A 22,015-nucleotide genomic window follows, 5' to 3' on the forward strand; every position below is an offset into this window, starting at 1 on the left:
GGAGAGGATGAGGAGAAGGAGGAAGAAGAAGAGGAGGGAGAGGATGAGGAGAAGGAGGAAGAAGAAGAGGAGGAGGCCTGCCAACAGCAGTACTTCAGTAGTTACTGTTGCACAAAACACACACACACACACACACACACACACACACACACACACACACACACACACAGGCACGGCAAACACAATAGTGACTGCAGCCTGTGTGCAAGGTGACAATGAGGAGGAACAAGTGGCGGGATGTGCGGTGGGTGGGTGTGGCCAACCTGAGAGAGAGAGAGAGAGAGAGCGAGAGAGCGAGCGACATGAGGAAACACACAAACTGAAACAAATGACAGCAAACTGAAAACGGAGGCTCGGCGGTATCTTCAGGTGGAAATGGAAAATGCTGCGACACAGAAAGCATGAAAACAGGAGGAAACAGAAGGGGGGGCTGAATTTGTGTAACACACCAGAGTTTTGACACCTGAAGGGTCCCGGAGAGTCGGACAGGTAAGAGAAGACTAAAAAAAAAACTAAAAAAAACACTACTTGTCCTGGGATTTCTGTTGTTTTTTTTTTAAATTTAATGTGAGAAAATATACAAATTCCACATCACATCATGTGTTTGCGTAAGTTTTGTCTATAACGAACAAATTTACTGCAACTGTGTGTTTTGATGCTCTAATTTGTTTTCATGAGCATTTACACGAAATGTCTGTGTGTCTTTGACAGCATATTTGTGAGTGTTTGCTGTCACTACATGTGTGTGTGTGTGTGTGTGTGTGTGTGTGTGTGTTCATTTGAGTTCGTGTGAGTGAGAGGACGATGCAGACAAACTGGTTTAGTGACATTCATTCAACATAAAGGGCAGAGAGAGAGTGTGTGTGTGTGTGTGTGTGTGTGTGTGTGTGTGTGTGTGTGTGTGTGTGTGTGTGTGTGTGTGTGTGTGCTGAATTAAAGTTCAGATGGATGAACATGACTCGGCGTTATCACCACCTGACACACGTTGCACCTGAACATTGACGTTCATCGTGCCGTTGACACCGCTACGTCACCGTGGCAACCCGCGACGTAGAACACAATTTCTAGGCGCGTTCGGTCAAACTGTTCTTTTGGATGACGGGAAGAAAACAACAACAAGGTCGGGATGAGAACATATTCAACATATTCTGATGATTAAAACTTGACTGTTAATCTGACGGCAAAGAAAAACTCTCAAAGAATCTTTTTTTTTTTTTTATTTTAAGCCTGCTGGACGAGAAAGTGAGTCAACACCGCCACCAAACATAGAAAATGATTCTAGGATTTCATTTAATTTTTTTACATACTGCCCCTTCAAGTTAAATAACCCAAATTCTGACACCTTAAAATTGATCTTAGGAAAAGAAGCAGTGATTTCTGCGTTGTCTCATCTCTGGTTTCACAACGTTGTGGATCAACATGAATCTCAGGCGAGCGGCGTTTGACGCCGACACATTTGTTTAACAAATGAGCCGTGCGAGGAGGACAGAACCGTTTACGTGCCTCCACTTGTTCCTCCTCAAATCCCACGTGGGCTTTTTTTATTCTTCCCCCTTTTTTTTTTTTTTTTTAAACCTCCCGATTTGAATGTGAAATCTGGCGCCGCAGATCAAACACCGCAGGATCAAATATGAAAAACGCTGGCGTTCGGTTGGTCGTCTCACTTCCTCTGTAGACGCCACGTTCATTACTTCCCTTATTCTGCCAATAAAGTTGCTGTTAGTCGCGTTACGGCTTTAAACAAATAAATAAAAACTGCTAAAAACAATCTCCTTCAGTAGACTCGACTAGCGTAGCGGTGCGTTCACGGGTCTCTGTAAAAAGTAAGACAGCTCGACTTCGGAGGTTTTAATCACTTGTTTTTAAATGTCCTTTTTCTTTTGCTTCATGTTTTCGATGTTTCTAATGGTTTTATGAGTAATTGCCTTGTCGTGCAGTTTCAAGGAATTTTTCTTGCGTCATAAATAATTTTCCAAAAACGATAAATACAAATTCTCTGAAACGTTCAGATTCAAATATGTGCGGCGTACGCTGCGCGTGTTGATTTGAGAGGTTTGAATGGATGGTGAATGTGCCAAGAGGACCTGATGAACCAAAAACACACCATCGAACCCTCCTTATTTATATTTGCTGGGTTTATTTACCAGATGGAAAAAAAAAAAAAAAAAAGTGAGAGTTTTATATTTGTTGTGTAAACGTGGATAATATTGACTAAAGGTTTGACAGTCAACCTCTGAATGAGCGTCTCCGCCCGGTTATCAGAGAGGCGACGAGCTGCATGACTGAGCTGCGAGGATTTGAGTTTGCTGCTGAGCAGAGTGAAACGTTGATCTCCTCCTCCGAGCCGATAGTAACGTTGATCCGTGTTCCCTCTTTCCTCCCGCAGCATGTCATCCAACTCCACGGCCGATAATCTGTGCGCGGCCGACGACACCCTCTGCAGTAAGGCCATAAAAGCTACTCCTCCTCCTCCTCCTCCTCCTCCTCATCATCATCAAACCTGTCCCCTCTCCTTCCTCCTCTATTTTTTTCAATCTTTACAAGCTCCAAACCTGAAAAGTGTCGTGTTTGATAGTTAATGTTAAATAAGTATGATCGTATTTAAGATTTGTCCGTGACGTCACAAGAAGGAAAAGGTCGGTGCTTCGTATTACGAGACGAGGTCCAATAAAAACAAAACCCGGCACTTGGCTGGAGACGTCGGTATGAAACACGAGAGGGCTTTTCATTTGAAAACGGACACAGCGAGCGGCATCGCGCCGACCGGTGAGATGACGGAGACTGTCGTCCACCCGTCCGGTAGAAAAAACACAAACAGCGCTTTTATTGTGAAGGAGCTACAGGAAATCACACACGGAGGGTAAAAAAAAAACAAAAAAACGGGTGGTTTGAAAACAACCAGATGTTTTTGAGGTGAAACTTCACATTCATGTCCAAATAAATCACAGATGTTCTTTATTTATTAATCTATAATTTACCCGCTTGACAACGAAATGAAACAATAACAGGAGCTCATCAGTTAAGAAGTTTTGCCTCCGTTATATTTTTGGCTGGCGTCACAATTATTACGTAATCACATGATCACATTTCAGCTGACTACGATCTTTTCGCATAATTGTTTCCATTCATCTTCTTTTTTTTTTAAACTGCTGGAAGATATAACTATTTCCACGTTATATCTTTAGTTTGGAGGGAAGACGTATGCGTAATTATTAAACTATGATTAACTCATAGTAGCATCATAAAATGAACAGAAAAAGAGAATTAAAATTGATAATTGCAGATTACTTGCACGACGATTACTAGTCGACCAAAATTTTCTTGATCGTGAACCGCCTTGCTAAAATAACTTCAAATATTATTTACGGCACAAGTTTTCTGTCGCAAAATTGTTTTACGATTAAAATGGAAGTTTATGACGCAAATCTATTTACACGCAAAGAAACCACAACATGTTTTAAGGCCACATTAACACGTCCAGCTGGTTTTTCCTGAGAAAGCCAACAAGAAGATAAATATTTGTTCAAGTACGAAAAGAGAAGAATGAGAAAGCTCAACAATAAAACACGGAGATGAATCCGTCTTTGTGGAAGAGTGTAGCTGAAAGTTCAATCTCAAACCAAGCCTATAATGAAAGATGACAGGAAACAACTTATTGTGTCACCGCCACGCCTAAAGAATTTTTTTTAGGGTTTCACATTCCAGCTTATTGTTCAAAAACAACATCCGTTAAGGTCGGGAACGCGACAACAAAAGAGACGTGCAGGATGATGGATCTAATGGTGGAGTTGACGTGACACGGAGGTAAATGTTGTATGAGGGGTGACGAGTCGACATCGGAGGAGGGACTTCATGAAAAGAAGTAGAAACAATAGAAACTGGATGACTGCAGTCTCAGTTCAAAAGATTAATGTTTCAATAGGAAACGTGACATCTGCATTTGGATCTGTGGGACAGGCTGAATATAGCTGTATTTATTTATTTATATTTTATTTGTTTTTGTGTCTATAAAAAATAAGAGCAATGCTCATAAATCGTATTTCTTATATCTTATATGTATTTGTAAATATTTTCATATTGTGTACACCTTTTTGTTTTTCTATGCTGCTGTGACGACTAAATTCCCCCACTGTGGGATTAATAAAGTCTTCGGTGCTCGGGCCCTAATAATAATAATAATAATAATAATAATAATAATAATAATGATAATAATAATCATTTGAATAACAATCGGGCTTTCGCACCGTCGGTGCTCGGGCAACAAACAAAACACCTTGACGTCCGGACAGAGCTTTAAAAACTCAAACTATATCTAACTATATATCAACGTATCACCGCAGGTGTAAATGGTGGATGACGTAATGCCGAGACAGAACGTCCTGTCAACAGGAGGTGAAACCGTTTTTAACAGCCAACATGTTCATCCTGTTAACCCCCCCCCCCCCTCCCCCCCCCCCCACCGGACTGAACGGTGAAACCTAAAACCTGCAGCGGCTCGGACGCAGTCTCAGTAAATCAGGTTTCCACCGCCTACGATCCGACATTTAAAACGTTCACTTTCTTTCCTTCCAAGTTGTAACGCAGCATGACCTGGCGGTGATCATCGTGCCCTCGCTGCTCCTCCTGGGAACCCTGCTGACGTTACTGGCTCTGTGTATAGTGAGGTGTCTTCCTGAACGGAGGCGGAAGCGGGTCGCGGCACCGCGACGCTACGGCAGCTCGTCACGCGGACGCACGCAGCGGCACGACCGCAGGCAGCACCTGCAGGGTATCGACGGTAAGCCGGCACCTCACCTGTTATTATTATTATTATTATTATTATTATTATTATATACTCTCAACGACAAACACAGACTTCTTATTCTTCTCTGTGTCTGTCTCGTTTTCTCAATAGCGCCCCCTGGGATAAACCCACTGGAACATGAGGAGCTGCCGATGTCAGTTCAACAGGTGCCTACTGTGGCCGCAGTACCGCAGACCGCCACAGAGCGGCGCCGCGGAGCCTTCGGCCAGGTCTCGGCCCTGCCGCTGTCCTTCTCCGTCGGGTCCTCAGACCCGGTCAGCCTCTACAGAGCTCGCATGGACGACAGGGACGTCGTCCTCAGGGTGCTGCGAGGTGAAACCGAGCTCTTCCGAAGCCAATCGATATATTATGTTTGATTTACGGTCAAATCCCGGTGAATAAAATCTTAAAATAAGCAGCGCTATAATTCTGCTATCGACCTCGTTCCTCCCCAGAAACGGCGAGCGGCAGTGAGCAGCAGCACTTTGTGGGCTTCGCGTCGTTCGTGTCGGGCCTCGGGCCGCACCCCTTCCTACCTGCGCTGCTCGGCGTGGTGTCGGTGGAGTCGCCGCTGACGATGGTGGTGGAGGAGCTGCGGCACCGAGACCTGCTGAGCTTCCTGTGGAGGTGCAGACAGGTACGATCACCTGTTTACCGTCTCAGGTCACATGGGAGTAAATCTTCATATAAACCTGTAATACTGAGCTGAGCTCCCGGACAGCACTAAAGGAACGACCGCGTCTTAAAAAGACTCCATTTGTGTTTCATTTTATCTGCTATCTCATTTCTTTTCTATATTTTTAAATGTTTCTTTATATGTTTTTATGTGAAACACTGAATGTAATTTTATTGCTGTGAAGGACTTTGAGCTGCATTTCTTTTCAAGGTTACATACAAATAAAGTTTATTGTTATTATTATTAAATAGACTGCTTCTATTAATAGAAGCGCAGTCTAAAGTGCTGAATTATCTAAATGTCCAAATTCATCATACATCATTAACACCATTGCACTGCTGTTTGTTTGTTTAATATTATTCTATTTTATTTGTATATCGTGAATTTTAATATTTTTTTTTATATTGAATATTTTTACATCTTCTATTTTTATTCTGTCATTGTTATTGCTTTTACCTCCACACGCTGCTGTAGCGGAACATTTTTTTTTCCCCTTTCGGGATTAATAAAATATCTAAAATATAAAATTTAGTGCAAGTTGAGGTTGCAGTCAAAGAAACACACGTGATTTCCACAATAAACCATGAAATGAATGATCTCAGCCACAAACATAACCATAATTAATTAATTGGACTGTGTAACGTTCATCGGATGTTATATAAGTGGATATAAATTGGTTATGAACTCCAAACCCTGGGTGTGACTGTTCTGCTGTGATGATGCAGTTGCTGCTGTTGGCCTTTGAGGGGGCAGTAGAGAGCAATATAGCCAATAATTGAAAAGACAGGTGAGGAAGTCTGAGTCAAAGAAAAGGAGTCAAAAACATTTACAGACTTTTCCCCTTTTGTTTTTTCTGTCCTCTGCTTCTCCCGCTGAAGGAAAACTCCAGTTCAGAGTCTCGGTGTGACATGACGGAGAAGAGGATCTTCACCATGGCGGGACAAGTGGCCTCGGCTCTGGTTGGTTAAACTGATGTCTGTCTGTCTGCTTCATGGACAGAAACGCTATATTAATGGGAACTATTTAGTCGGGAGCTCTTTCTATCCGCTTGTTTATCTCATAGTCTTTCTATAAATTAATTTGTCATTATTTAGTGGCGAGTACAGTGTAAACTACTATTATCATAAACTGTTTTTTTTTTTTGCAGTATTATTTCATGCCTGAATTGGTCTTCTGCATCTTCTAGGAGTACCTGCACAGTCAGCGCTGCGTCCACGGCAACGTGGGCGCTCGCAGCGTTCTGGTCGGCGGAGATCTGACGGCCAAGCTGTGGGGACTCGGTCCGGCCTACCGCGGGAGCACCGGGGCGCCGCGTGGAGCGGAGGACGCGGCGCTGACGAAGTGGCAGGCGCCCGAAGCGCTGGCCGGGAACGCCGTCACTCAGAGCGGCGACACGTGAGTGCGGCGAAGTCGTCCTGCGAGAAAAATCAAATAATGCGGCGATGATGAAACAAATGTCCCGTCAAAGAAGAACTCGCACACATATACAGATAAGCTGTATTTTTTTGTTTTTCACATGATCGAAAAGTAAAAGCACGTATATTATAATCCTTTGACGAAGGCTCAAAACCGTTTTAATCTTGCGTTTGAAAACACACAAATATCTCTACTTTAAATACGAGAACTTGGGGTTGTATTTTAACATTATTTCTCTCTCTTCCCATAGATGGTCCTTTGGGATCCTCCTTTACGAAATGATCACACTGGGTGGGTATTTAAAACATTTTTTTTTTTTACATTCTGGACATACCTTTGAGAAAAGTTGTTGAATGAAACCACTGATTACACTTTAACAGCCCCTGATCTCCCTTTAAAAAAATAAAATAAATAGTGATGAAATTTCTACAAATCTTCTGTAACGCGTTAAAAACTCTCGACGTATCCAGGCGACCCACCTTTCGCTCAGCTGGCGGCGACCGAACTTCTGCAGCATCTCCAGAGAGGGAAGCATCTGAAGCGGCCGGCCTCCTGCTCCAACGCGCTGTAAGTACAACAGCAGAACAAAACAACGTTTTATAAAGCTGCAGGCGGTACCGGGAAAAAAGTTCATGTACGACTGCATTAAGAAGAGTATCGATGCCGAAAGCTGCACGGAGTTTCATGTCTTTTTCTCTATTTCTACTGACATATTTACAATATATTCTTCCTCCTAAAGACATCTTCACACACTTATTAATATTAAAAAAAAAACAAGCTGTCAATTCTGGGACTTAAATTGCTGTTAAACTGGAGTTAATATGAAGGGTTTTTTTGCGTCTTCATCATGCAAGCAAAAAAAAAAAAATACAGTTTTGAAAGCAAACTGCACACTGCAATAAAAAAAATTAAAAAAAATAAAGTTTGTAAGTGAAAATATATAAACTGAGATTTAAATAATTTGAGTTTTGGTCACAGAATTAATATGAAACTGAAAACGGTTCTTTCTTCCTCCTCAATAATTCTTCACATCACACTTATTAACACAAAAAAAACCCTCCCAGGATTTGATGTGCTGTTAAACGAGGAGCTCTTGTCAACCTGAAGAGCAGCTGATGGGAATTACGTCATCGATACAAAAATCTGCACGTGACGTCTCTTCTAAGATTTAAGCTAGTTCCGGTGGTCAACCGACCGACCGACACATTTAAAACGCTTTATTATTATTATTATTATTATTATTATTATTATTATTATTATTATCATTTATAAAGTCGGTAAAACAATTTATATTAATATATATATAATATCGCCAAGTTTTATGGTCTTTAAACTAACATTTACTAACTGGTTAAACTTTAAGCTTGTACCAACCGTCCACGGCACGTCACGGCTTAAACGCTGTAATAACCGGTTTCTAAAGTGGGTGAAAATTATACATATATATATAAATAAATGTGATTTCGGTAAGTTTTCCGGTGTTTTATCTGTTTTTCACCTGGTCGGCAGGTATTCCGTCATCACGTCCTGCTCCCACTGGAGCCCACAACAGCGCCCCTCCATGTCGGAGCTGAGGAGGAAACTCCGGGCGGGAGAGAAGTCAGCCAATGGGAGGACAGTTCTCGCGGTGCCCGGGCCAATGAACATCGAGAAGTACCTGAGGGAGGCGGGATACGGAGAGGCGTACAACTATGCTGTTCTCTGATTGGCTGGAGAGTGACGTCAGTCAGGAGTGCATCGGCTGCTGTCGATAGAAGGGCTTTAAAGGAGGACTGATGGGAAGAAGAATCAAACCGGAGGACTTCATCAGAAACACAATTTATGTTTTGTACTTTTTTCTACCGTTGGAAGTTATAAAGCACAATCACTTTTTATATGTTTAAAGAGTAATATATTGACTGTAAATATGTCCTTTTTGGCTTTTGTCAACAAAAATACTAATATAAAGAAAACAAAAAAACTATACATGTATCCAGCTTTTTTTTAATTATCACTACCAGAGGTCACTGATTTCTTTGGCTTGTTTTTAGCCTTAAACACTTTTTTACATCATTAAAACAATAATTAAAGATAACATTAAACCATATATTCAGCATTAGCTCTCATTGTAGGATGAAAAAAAACTAAAAAAACTGAGCTGAGTAACTCCAATTATTAATGTTAATAATCTAACGGGCAAGAAAAGCTGCTGAAATCCAACAGTGACTGTTGATATCAATTTAGAGTCAGTTAAGTTTTGTCTATTTTTGTAAACTAAATTTCAAGCTTCAGACCTTATATTAGAAGTAAATAAAGAAAGTAAACCTTAAAACTACGAAGCTGAAAACAGCCAATCTGCTACAAAAAACAAGCCCTCGAGTGTGGAAACGTCATGGTGCAAACCGAAAAGAAATCCGTGCACAGTTTAACAAACGAATACCTTTAACACATTACAACAACAAAAACGCAGGCGTCACAGATTTAAAACAGTTCCTTGATTATTTATTTGCATGATAGTATTAACCTCCCCGTGTCAAACCCAGCCCCTCCAGGATTTTACAGTTTTTCTGATTATTGCAAGCAAACACATCTGACTTCCCGGAAGTAGCTTCTATATATTAAAGAAAGAGAAAAGAAGAAGCTTTTATTGAAATTCACCGTTAAGTTTGTGGAGGAAAAAACAAACCAACAACAAAAGGAGTGCTGCTTTGTGGGAGAATGATTGTTGAAAATGAACAAAGCTGCTTATTAACGTGTGGCTCACATCGCTGGTAATGAGGTTCAAGGTCTTTTTTTTTTTTTTTTTTTGTCTTTTGGGTTTTAAAGACTCCAAAATCCTGGGGGGAGGGAAGACGTGAGACATACAAACTCACAGCTATCAAAGAGTATTATCCTTTCTTTAAAAATAAAAAAATAAAAAGAAACTACTGGAATAGCCACGGTCACTAACGATAAAGCCGAAGATAGCTAGCTAGAAAGGTTAAAATACTGTTGGTGGTTACACGCTATGTGACAAAAGCTATGCGGAAGACAGCAAAGTTTCCTTGATCAAGGTAGCTACTATTTCAGTCACGCCGTTTTTCAGGAGGGGAAAAGGCAAACGGATGTCAAATGCTTGGAAATAACAAGTTGTAAAAAAGTAAGCACTAATATATAAAACAAGGAATGGTATGAAAAGCAGTTTAAAAAACATAGACTGTCCTCATCTAAAGCTACTGCAGAGACTAGTGAAGATTAAAAAGGCCACGAGGTTCACAGAGAGAAAGAACATGACAGATAAAAGTCCTACGGTAAAAAGCTCAAAAACAAGGCAAACAAAATGTGCATTTTAAATAGAAAAAGGCAAACTTTACACTTATTATTAACAGTATTCTCATTCACACGGTCATTCGTGTCGTACTGTAGGTCCACGTGTGACTGCCAGACTCCTTTTCTTTTTAAATGAGTGTAGCTTAAAGACACTTCAAAATAAAAGCTTATCATCACGTCAGCTGCTCAAGTTCTTCTTTTTTTTTTTTTTTTTTTTTTTTTGTACTTCATGTAATCAAGCCCAGGTGTGTGTGTAGCTGCAGTCCTACACACACACACACACACACACACACACACACACACACACACTCACTCAGGAGCAGCTGTTTGTTTGTAACCCTTTGAATAAAACAACAATCTTGAAAATGGTGGATAAATAATCAGAACAGGAAGTCCTCCGGTAAAAAGCTTAAAAAGACTCGAGCGTAAAACTCTTATTGTGAAAATGTTTTGTTTTGAAAAGCTTTTTTTTTGTTTGCTGGAGGGTTTTTGTTGACTACTGATGTGCTCGTATATATAAAAATAAGATGTGGGGAAAACCCATGTGTTGACATCTGTCACATTAAATATGAAACGCTCTCTTGAACCTCGAGGGTTTTGCATTTGGACTCCGCGGCCGGTACCCTGTACTCTCAACTGTACCCTGTTAAGTCGTAGGAGAGGCCACTTTCAAAATAAAAGCGCCAGTATTTACGCACGACGATGCCTATTCTTACCAAATAATTAGGAACCTTCACAGTACTCTTCTTTTTGTTTACATATTTCAGAGCGACGTCATCTGCAGGTTTTTCCTTTCAAAGTATTAAAGAAAAGGAAAAAAAAATTATCTTTGATATCGACAAATAATTTCTGGGGTTATTCTTTCTTACTTCTAATTGATTGCCGACTGGAGTTTTAACCAGGTGAAGATCTATAATTAAATGTTCCCGAATAAGCCGTGAGTGCCAAACTAGAAATTGTGACTTTCTTCAGCTTTTGTTTTTGATTGTTTAATTAAACTCAACTTGGAAAATGAGATTTAATAATAAAAAAAAAACTCAGTATAACCGAGCGTCACAGTCTAGGAGAGGAGCAGCCCTGTTTTATTGAAAACTCGTTAAAATGTATGAATCCTGTGCCGGATACTGTGGATATATATAAACAAGTGAGATCTGCATTGAAAATACATTCACAAACCTTCATTTATGCTTTTTTTTTTTTTTTTTTCCCAGGACTTCTTCTGACCGTACGAACTAATTCTTGGGCAGGAACAGCTGACCACGTTTGTAACTTAAGAACTTAACGATGGCTCCTGTGTGCAAATGTGACCGGACGAGAACCGGCACCAGACTCGACCGTCCGCGAGCCGCAGTTCTCCGTTTGTTTTTTGAAACCGCATACATTCACCTGCGGGACTCTTTGAGCGAGACTTCAGTCTCTCAGGGTGTTGATGTGGGCGCAGATCTTGAGGGCGGGGCCGAGCTTGATGTTCATGGTGGACATGAGGTGCTCCTCCTTCAGCAGCAGCAGCGCCTGGCCGTCGATCTCCTGCGACAGGAACTGGGAGGCGAGCTCCTCGCAGCCTGTGAGAAGGAAAAGAGGACGAAAAGAAACAAGAGGGAGAGGAAAAGAGGAATAAAAGATAAAAGGTTTGATAGAAATGGAGGTAAGAAAAAAAAAAAGAAAAAAGAAGTGCGACAGAAAACAAGAAGGAAGCAAATATTTTAAGATTATTTCTGCAAAATTACTGGAAATGTTGAGTTTGGTTCATATATTGTTCAGTTTGTGTTGAGAAAATAGTATAAAAAAATTTTTTTCACGGTTTGAAAGCATCAATATGCTTAAAAAAAAAAAGTCCAAAATACAAACATATATGACAAATAAAAAGCAGAAAATTCGCACATTTCAAAGGCTGAACTTGTGACGTTGGAAATTTTTGCATTCATTAAAAATAAAATAAAAATGCTTCATTGTCTAAAATGGAGGATTAATTATTTCAATTCTACAAAGGAAATAAATAACCAAAATCAATCTTGCAATCATGAATGCAGGTCATTATGAAAAAAGTCCCTTTGAACGTGAAGGCAGAACATTCAAGATAAATATGAAAACAGCCGGATTAAAAGAGTTGCCAAGTGGGCGGAGCTAATTTGGATGCGGTCCCATTAATTTATTCCCATAAACAAGCCTCCGTTTCTCACAGCTCAGATTTGTGTGAAACTCTTCGTGAACGGCGAAAGTCGCGTCTTCCCACCTTGTAACGAGGAGATAAACTGCGACACTTCCTCCACGCTCCAGTGGGCGGGGCTAGCGGGCGGGCAGCCCGGCGCGGCGCCCTCCGCCGGGAGCGGAGGAGGCGGCTGGTGGCAGGAGGCCGAGGAGGCCGGAGACAGGGACCTGGGGTCGTCCTCGTCCTCCTCCCCGCTGGACTCCTCGTCCGAGTGGCTGGACTCCGAGCGGAACTGCGGGGCGGAGGAGCAGAGGAGCCGCTGAGCAAAGCATTAAAAAAAACAACACAAAAAACCCAGCAGACGTCCGCGGTTGATCGTGAAATGCTCAAATGGACACAAATAGACTTACTAGTTAAACAACATGGACGCTGGATGGGAAAATGAGTCAGTCAGAAACTAAAGAAACTTGTTCTAAAACTTGTGTCCCCCCCCTCACCTTCACAGGTATGGGCCTCCCTGCGATCTTGGCGCTGGCGATCTCGGAGCTGGTCCTGCGGGGAACCCTCCTCCGGGCGATGCCTCCCTCCTCGTCCGAGTTGGAGAGCTGACCCGGGCCCTGGTCCCGGTCCCGGTCCCGGTCCGGAGCGTGGTCCTGACCCTGCCGCTGGCCGTGGCCCTGCCGCACGCAGAAGTGCTGCCTGAAGCTGACGTTGTACCTGGGGAACCAATACATACTGTATCGTAGACAAAGAGTGACATATACGGTACTGAAGCCAAGACGAGCAAACACACACAAGTCTTTTTGTCTCTTTGCACGCATGTCGCGGCGCAAAGGAACAAAAACAAAAGAAAAAATATGCAAAAAAGCAGAAGCAAAGAATGTAAAAAAATAAATAAATAAAAAAATCACACGCTGACAACGTTCTGCTACAAACAATGCACACAGGGCATTGTTTACATCGTGAGAAAAAAACATGTGACGTCGTAAATACGTTTTTACGTGGCTGTCTGTGTCGAGGACGAAGTGCAGCTGTCACAGTTTTCCAACATTAATACAACACACAACACACACACACGCACGCACACACACACACACACGCGCACGCACACACACAACACACACACGCACACACACACACACACACGCACACACACGCGCACGCACGCGCGCACACACACACACACACACACACACGCACGCACGCACACACACACACACACACACACGCGCACGCACGCGCACGCACACACACACTTCATGCTGTGTAATATACAGCTGCAGCCAGCCAACGAATCACTGAACCACATCTCAGGGGTTTTAACGGCATAAAGAGTTTATCTCCTAAATTTACACACACTAGTATATATTTTATGGTTGGTTTTGATATTTTTTTTTAAGCATAAAAAACAAAAAAAATTGATTTGTTTTCAGGAAAAAACTAAAAACTGATCAAAATAAAGGGGATTAAGGCTTTGAAATCACATTTAGTGCAAAATAAGGGAGATAAATATAAAAAATATGATGTTTTTATGGTTGATTTTGATGTTTTTTTAAGCATAAAAAACGTAAACATTTCTTGTCAGGGAAAAACTCAAAACTGAAAAGATATGATTAAATAATTGAGACTTTGGTGTGTTTTTTGTAAATAAAAAGAGCTAAAGTGGCTGCAGTGATTTGCTGGAGGGCGTGGCCTCCGCTGCATATCGTATATACGTGTCATGCATTTGAAGTACCTCTTGGCACAAGTCATGGAGCAGAACCTTTTGGTGCCTCTGAACTGGCTGGCCGGAGCAAAGTTCTTACAGTACTCACACTTCAGCACTGCGGGAGGAGAGTTCAGAGAAAGAAGACGTTTCTGTCACGAACAAGTATAAATAAACGTGTCACGTTACGACAGAAAACACGACCGGACGTCGGCGGCTGCAGCCGGAGGCGGGAAACTCGAGGTCGTAATTAAAACCTCCTGTGGCGCCTCCGGCTCAAACAAACAAACAAATGGTCACAACCGTAAAATCATCTACTCCTCCGCGGCCATGTTGTAGTAATTATATTTGGTTAACTGGCTAAGTACCGCCGACACAGGTCGGATATACACGACGCATGATGCACACGGGAGGCAGGAGGAAGCGACAATCTTCGTGAGGAAGTATCCCAAGTTTGATCGACGTCACGTGTTTTGGTGACCGCTGGTAACGTGAAGGTCTTTAGAGCTTCGCCGTCCAAAGACCGAAGAAGAAGAAGAAGGCGCGTCAGGTTCAGGAGACACCAGCTGGGTTTTCTTTGACGTCGGCGGCGGTTGTGTCACCGTGAAATTCTTCCCCACAGAGTCAGACAGTCGACACCGAGTTCTACCGGGAACCTTCTGGGGCGTCGGAGGGGAAAAACATTAGTTGCAAAACCACCTGAACTGTGGCGCCACGGCAACGAGGGTTCTCCAACACGACCGCTCATAGCGGAAGGAGAGGAATCCGTGGAAATCGCTGCATGGGCTCAGGAACACTCGGCTGTAAGGAGGCACGTTGAAGATTTTTTTTTCCACAAAAAAATCTTGATGTTTCTCTGCTCCAGTTTCAGGTGCGCGGTGAAATCACAAATGTTCACGTTACCAGCGGTTACGTTAAAGTTGATAAAGAAACGACACTTTGAATACTTCCTCGTGAAGGTCGTTGCTTCCTCCTGCTCACCGCGCGACGCCCCGTTCGTCCACAACAGGAACCCTCTCTGAACTTTTTTGACGGCACCTCGTACTTCAAACGTGTCTATAAAAGCAGCTCACGCTTTCTGAGCAGATCGTTACCTGTTGCCGTGGTAACAGTCTCCGATTGGTTCGTGTCCGGGCTGTCGTTGGTTAAATCCTCGCCGGCCGAGTCCTTCACTGGACCGCACACCTGTCGAGCGAAATCAAAGGCAGAAGTTCACATCACCGGCTTCTGTATGAAAATATATTTTTTTTTTACACAACAAACGGGATGTACGCACGGGGAAAGGCTCCGCCCCTTCCTGGATGACGAAGCCCTCTATGAGGTGTGTGAGAACCTGCGGTTTAACCACGGCTTGAGGAGGCGGAGCTCTCTCGCCCTGAACGCAGGACCCGCGGGACACCGACAGCACCGGGGAAGGAGAGGAGGAGGAGGAAGAGGAGGAGGAGGAGGAGGAGGCGGGAGGAAGAGGACCAGCGGAGCCTGCAGGCGAGATGAGGAGGTGTTTATCTCCTCTTCAACAGCAACATCATCATCATCATCATCATCATAACAATAATCTCAGACTCGATTCTGTGTCGTTACCTGCATCGACGGGATTGGCCGGGAGTACCGAGGCGTGGTCTCTGACTGGCAGGAGCCGCGGAGGGGAGGGGCCATCTTCGTCATTGGCTGAATTGGAGTCAGATTTTCTCTTTAAGGAGCCGGTCATCTGTTTCTAGAAAAAAAAAAAAAAGATTCAACAGATGACCAGATGAAAAGACAACAAAGCAGCTGAAGGAAGAGTTTGTTATTTTTATTCAGGCATTGTTATGGTGAGTAGCAGCAATGTTAGCTCCGTTTCTACAGCTAAAAAAATCTGTACGGAAACACACGAAGAAACTCATTTATATAAGAACAAAGACAACGAAGGAGATGATCAGCTGACCTGCGGCGTTTGACCCCCCGCCGGGTCTCCGTTGGTGGTCACGCCGGCCGACGCTCCTCTCTGCTCCTGAGGGGGAGCCGAGACGGCGGAGGGCTGGGAGGAGGCGGGGCTCGGGCCCACGGGTCCGTTCTGACTCTGCGCCGAGCTCTGATTGGCCTGCGGGTGCACCTGGGACACCTGGGCCAGCGGCGGGGACTCGTGGGGCGACTGGAGCGTCTTCAGCCCCACCCCGCGGCCCACGACCCCGCCCTCCCTGGAGGCGATGGACGCCACCATGGTGAGCAGGCTGGACGAGCTGGTGAGGACGGCGGCTCCGTCCTGGCTGCAGCTGCCGCGGGCCAGCGCCAGCGCCTGGGCGTTCCCCAGCGAGCTCTGCCTGGCGCCGACTATCTGGACCGGGATGTGCGGGGGCTGGGCGGAGCTGCTGGGGGGAGGCGGGGCCGGCAGGATGGGAGGCGGGTTCCTCGAAGGCAGCTGGAGCGGCAGGCGGAGGCCCTGCAGGGTTTTGGGCTGGATGGGGACGGGTCCGTTCCCGTGGCCCGACTTCTCGCCGCAGAGCGAGTTCTTCTGCAGCGGCTGCACCACCAGTGTCTGAGCGTTGACCGCCGGTTTGATGGTCGCCGTGCCGACCGGGTAGCCGTGAGGCTGAGAGGCGGCACTGGACGTCAGGACCAAGGTGTGCGCCGTGGTGGGAGCCGTGGTCCCGGTGGTCAGGGTTCTGGTGCCGTGGAGCAGGAGCTGGGAGAGAGGAATGGAGGAGGTGACGGACGAGGAGGAGGACGAGGCACCGGAGGAGGAGGCTGGGTGAGCTTTGAGGTTGGTGGGCTGGGGGTAGGTGGGGATTTTGATGTGGGGGGGCTGGGGCTGAGTGTGGCTCGGTTTAGAGGGGGACTGAGAGTTTGATTGGTGGGAGGGCTGGACCAATGAGAAGGCAGCTGAAAACACAAACAAACAGAAAACACAGGTTAAGTTTTCGACTCACATTTAATGCAGCGTAACCAGAGTGTTCGGCCACCAGGGGGCAGCGTGGAGACGCCATGAACCCAACAGACATATTATCAGACAACGTGATGCTCCAGCTGGTATTATCGAGTTTCTAAAACCACAAAACTCAAGTTTATGTCATCACATTTACTGATGCTGAGATCTGAAAAAGTCATGACCCGTAGAATAAAAACATTTGCGGAGGGGGAACGTCAGCTTGTAACTCACTTTGAGTTCATCAGTATAATCAATCCTTTTTTGCTTGGCTATAAGATTGATGGATTTACAAAAGTAAACAAGAAAGAAATCCAAATTAAGCTTTTACATCTCATTATCAGATTATTACAAAACCAACTTGGGCTTTTTAGTTACGGAGGAACAAACAGGTGAGCTTGCTGCAGTCCCAGGTTGCCTTCTTGTTTACCTGAGTCGTTCCTCTCCGGAGCTTCGGTCTTCACACCGACACCTTTGGGAGTGTTGACGCCTCTTAAGGCCAGATTCTGGACCTGGAGAAACAGACGCAGAGGAAAACAGTGACGCAATGTTTTCGCCGTCGAGCAAAAGAAATCGGCGTACCGACAACAAGACGTTAAACTCGCCTGGTCGTTATCCGACTGGCCGCCGGACGAGGAGGCCGGATTCACTTCTTGATGCTGAGCCTGCGGCTGCTGGGTGACGGTCGCCACGGCAGCGGTCGCCGTGCTGCCGGGCATGAAGATGAGCTGTGAGGAGATGGGGGCCCTCAGGGAGCGGTTGACCTGCGGGACGAACGGGAGGAGAGAGAGACGTTTAAAAAGACACGCGGAAAAAAAACGGGGGAACTGGCGTCACGTAGGAGCCGGTGGAACTCACCCTCAGGTACATTTGACCCTGCCCGCCTGCCGTCCCGCTCAGCAGCACCGACTGGCTGATGGTGGACGTCGCCGAGGCGCCCATCGGACGGCTGCTGGCTGCGGACCCCGATCCAGATGTTACACTGGCCTGAAGAACAACAATGAAGAACATTAAAGGTCCCATATTCAATAAATTCAGATTTACATGTTCTTTTTCTTTATTATTATTATTATTATTATTATTATTATTATTATTATTATAAAGCAGGTTAAGGTGCTAAAAAATACAGTGAAAGTGTTGAAAACAGAAATGCACAAAGCAACCGAGCCGTTTGAACTTCGGAAAGCTTGTGATGTCACAAACTCGGCAGCGGATCTATTCATTAAAAACAGTGTTGTTATTGACTTGCATGCAGATTCATGTTAAATTTCTCAGAGTCAGCTACAGCGGAGACCAGGGGGTGGAGCTAAAGCGCTCAAGGTTACGTAACTACAGTTCTCTGAGTGTTTTCAAAGAATGATTTAAAGGTCCCATGCTGAATAAATTTCAATTCTTTTTTTTATATATATATAAAACTGGTTGGCACATTTGCATCAAAGTTGGCTTGAGTGTGCGTCACTCAGAAAGCAGTCGGCCAATCAAAAGAGCATCTGGAGCATCACTGAAATCAACACCTCTTAAAGGCACAGGCGCAACAAAAGCCTGTTCTTTGCAGAGCTGCAGAAAGATGCTGAAGAGATGAGATATAAAACTACACTAGATGCTTTTTAGTACTTAATAGCTTCTTGTGGAGATCATGACAAAATGAAAATAAAACTCAAAAAACTGTAAAATATGGGACTGAAATGGGAGAAACTGTTATTGTGGTTTTACAAAAACAATAAAATGTAGGTGTGGCTTGTAAATAACAGATCAGTTTGTTTTGGTGAGTCAGAACGTACGGCCGTGGTGCTGGTGGTCTGAGACGAGCTGCTGCTGGAGGGACTCGACTGACGACTGGCTGCCAGAGTGGCCTGTGAGGAGGAAGAAGAGGAAGAGGAGAAGAGGTTTTAGGTTTCAGTAAACTTCAGCGAGCTGTTTACAGACGCGGTCGTGTGGGCAAAGAAAAAACAAACAAACGTGGTTGTTGGAGCCACAATTTCTTTCCAAATTTCAGCCTCCAGCCTCCTCAGCTTTGGTCCTGCGGTTTTGTTCGTGGGAGTTTGTTTGTTTTATTCTGCTCTGTGATTTTTTTTTTTTTTTTTTTTTTTTTGGGGGGGGGGGGGGGGGGGGGCGCACACACACACACCTTTACCTGTTGCACGGCGGCCAGGTTCTGCAGCTGGGCGTTGCTGATCTGCTGCTGCAGCATCAGCTGCTGGAAGTACTGGGCAGCGTTGGGCTGCCTCTGGAGCGCCTGCAGGGCCTGGAGGGAGGCAAGGAGGGAGGGAAAGAGGGGAGGGAGGGAGGGAGGGACACGAATTAAGAGGAAAAATGGCAGAAAACGTGGAGGAGAGAGAGGAAGCATGAACGATCTCCCCGCCAGCTGCCTGACGTACGACTCCGGGGCTCGTTCAGTAATAAATCGAGGGATGAAAAAGAAGCGAGGTCGGATTAGCGTCGGGGTGACACGGACAGATGGCGTCGCCGCGGTGACAAAAACCCAACGAGGCCTCCATCGACTCAATCTCGTCTCCTTTTTTTCCCCCCGTTTACAGTAGCTATTCATCACTTTTCTGTCCGTCACCTTGTCTCGTAAATCACGATTTATATAGAGACGAATACGTCCTCACACAAACAGGCCGTGTTCAACACCTACCCGTCCCCCCCCCCGATCTGATTGGAAACCTGACGATACTACGTCCCGCCCACCGATAGCTGTAACCTGACTGCACCACAGGCCTGTCAATCAAACAGACACGCCCCCAAAAACAGGTCTTCTTGAATCTTCTTTTCTAATGAATGAGGGATTATTTTCAGATGGACCTCCAGAAAACTAATAAGAAGGAGTGACTTTAGCTAACAACACCGAGATAACTGATGGACACATTTGATTCACTTTGGATTTGATGAGAGAAGTTGAATGGGAGTCTATGGAGCCGGAGGCTTTTTGGAGCCGACCTCTAGTGGCACTCGCTGGTATTGCAGCTGAAGACACTTCTGGATCAGAACCATTTTACAGACCTGAAGCTACGAACTCTTTTATAAACAGTCTTTAATAACAACCTGAACAAGACAAGTACACACACACGCACACACACACACACACACACACACATACCTGCACCGCCTGTCGTTCATACAGGGACATGGAGTTCATCGGAGAGGGGCGGGATGCCGCGCTCCCATTGGTCGAGGCCCCCTGCTGGTTCTGCTCTCCGTCCGTCTCCATGGCTGCAGAGGAGACAGATGAGACGTCCATCAGTCAAACACAGAGACAGACACACACACACACACACACACACACACACACACACACCACTTTGTCTCTGCGGTGAGAAAACTCCTGTCAGAGCTCCTGACAAACATCGTTCCTCAGAGACGGCTGATATAACTGATGACACTCACGAAGGTTTTTAACCTCTTTGTTTTGACATCACAAAAAAAATTCACTGGAAAATACTGAGATAAAGATCGACACCTTAAAATAACAAAGACACCCAGTGCACTTAAATAAATTAAAAGTTAAAAAAATAAAGCTGGAACAACTTACTAAATGAAAAAGGATGTGTTTTCGTGATCGTTTAATTTACATTGATGCATTTTATTTTCCAAATGAATTTATCTGATCCATAAAATGTTGCAAAAAATAAAGTTTAAAAAATATCCATCATCATTTTTGCCCAGCACCCGGTTGAAGTCTTCTGATCTCTTGTTTTTTCATTCATCGATGGTGAATAACTCAAGAAAAAGCATCATGTACTCACATTTAAGAGGCTGCAGTACGTAGTTTCTGATTCATCAATCCACAAAATAAATGTGTTTGTGGATGAAAATCTCAAATTTCCACACGAATATATCAGTAAATGAATATTTTCAGGTGTTTACAGGGTCTTCATTGGTAAAAAGGAAAATTCATTTAAATCTTCTTCATTGAATTAACTCCAATAAGAGTATAATTCATGATATTTATTCATGTTGGGATGCAATTATTTGAGTTTCTAATTCAATTTATTCTAATCCTGTCAGAGCCAACTATTTATCACAACTTTCTTTAAATTAACATAAATAAACGAGAGGTTTGGTGTCTGTTCTGCAATTATAAAGCTTAAACTGATATATTATTCAAACATTTTCCTCTTTGCAACAGTCCATAATAATCACCAGGTTTCTGAACAAATTTATAATAAATAAATGCATTTTAATGATTTTTGTACTTTTTAATCAAATATTTCACATAAATCTAAAAACATCTTGGAGGATTTCTGCCTCACTGACATTTTACCCCAGAAACATCCTGCAGAAGCACTTCAGGTGTTCACAAGCTTTTTTTTGTTGTTTTATTCTGCAGGATCTTTATCCTCCTCCTCCTCCTCCTCCTCCATCCCGTCCCGGCTCCACCAGCCTGCTGCTCCCTTCAACCTCCACCTCCAGCGGAGCTAACGGTAGCTTTAGCTGCCCTCCATGTTCAGACCAGCCAGCACCGGATCCACCGGAGGCTCTTCCTCCCAGCAGCCCGCTAGCACGCCGCCGCTGGCCGGTCTGTCTGTCTGTCTGGCTCGGTAATAACCGGGGAGGGGGGGCGGAGGGGGGGGGGAGGGGTGGGGGGGGGGGGAGCTCTCGCCTTACCGTCCGTACCTTTCGGCTTCTCTCCGCCTCCTCCGTCCGACGACCCGGAGCGACTCAGCGGCCTCCCCGGCGGCTCATGAACGCGAAGCCCCGCTGCAGCCTTTTCTTCTTCTTCCTCAGCTTCTCCTCTTCGTCGGTGCTCCGGTGCTGCAGGACGGCGGCAGCTCCGATTTTACTGTTGTGCATAAATTTGCAGCTGATGTGTTGTCGGAGGGCAACGCCTCCTTTTTTTTTTTTCCTCGGCGGCTCTGCCTTTTCCGGCGCGACGGGATGACGGGGAACCTGGTGGGGGGGTCGGGCGGGGTCGGGGGGTGGGGGAGACCCGGGCCCCGGGCCCCGGGCCGGGGGGGGTCCGCGGTACTGGCAACGGGTCCAGAGTTCATCACATTCATGTTTCCTAAATTTATTTACGGGTGTAGAAAACACAGCTGACACAAGAGGGGAAATCAAAACCTCAATAAAACGACCAAAGATGTGAAAAATCATCT

General features: G+C 44.7%; 2 protein-coding genes across 6 annotated transcripts; one reads left to right on the top strand and one right to left on the bottom strand.

Annotated features, from left to right (window-relative positions):
• The first annotated feature begins 293 nt into the window (after positions 1-293).
• Positions 294-8,830, top strand: styk1a (serine/threonine/tyrosine kinase 1a). The gene is made up of 10 exons (XM_069168827.1): positions 294-489; positions 2,387-2,442; positions 4,574-4,777; positions 4,895-5,116; positions 5,239-5,420; positions 6,338-6,418; positions 6,646-6,854; positions 7,126-7,166; positions 7,346-7,442; positions 8,385-8,830. Exons 2-10 carry the CDS (start codon positions 2,388-2,390, stop codon positions 8,578-8,580), a joined length of 1,287 nt encoding a protein of 428 aa, XP_069024928.1. The 5' UTR covers positions 294-489; position 2,387; the 3' UTR covers positions 8,581-8,830.
• Positions 8,831-9,634: 804 nt separating this feature from the next.
• Positions 9,635-21,744, bottom strand: LOC138209974 (polyhomeotic-like protein 1). 5 transcript variants are annotated; one of them, XM_069168829.1, is made up of 15 exons: positions 21,537-21,744; positions 20,020-20,132; positions 19,048-19,164; positions 18,701-18,772; positions 17,778-17,906; positions 17,525-17,683; positions 17,350-17,431; positions 15,942-16,876; positions 15,599-15,731; positions 15,294-15,496; positions 15,112-15,202; positions 14,048-14,135; positions 12,810-13,047; positions 12,397-12,604; positions 9,635-11,725 (listed from the first exon to the last, which is right to left on the bottom strand). In XM_069168829.1, the coding sequence occupies exons 2-15, from the start codon at positions 20,128-20,130 to the stop codon at positions 11,574-11,576; spliced, it is 2,718 nt and encodes a 905-aa protein (XP_069024930.1). In that variant the 5' UTR covers positions 20,131-20,132; positions 21,537-21,744; the 3' UTR covers positions 9,635-11,573. The 5 variants fall into 5 exon arrangements, with proteins under 5 accessions (XP_069024930.1, XP_069024934.1, XP_069024932.1 ...); XM_069168833.1 differs by having other exon boundaries at positions 12,810-13,029; positions 19,054-19,164; positions 21,528-21,744; XM_069168831.1 differs by having other exon boundaries at positions 19,054-19,164; positions 21,528-21,744.
• Positions 21,745-22,015: the final 271 nt, after the last annotated feature.

Source organism: Embiotoca jacksoni, unplaced genomic scaffold, assembly GCF_022577435.1.
Source record: "Embiotoca jacksoni isolate LCO1_2020_lvr unplaced genomic scaffold, fEmbJac1.0.p SCAF_41, whole genome shotgun sequence".
In the NCBI taxonomy this organism is placed as follows: Eukaryota; Metazoa; Chordata; class Actinopteri; family Embiotocidae; genus Embiotoca; species Embiotoca jacksoni.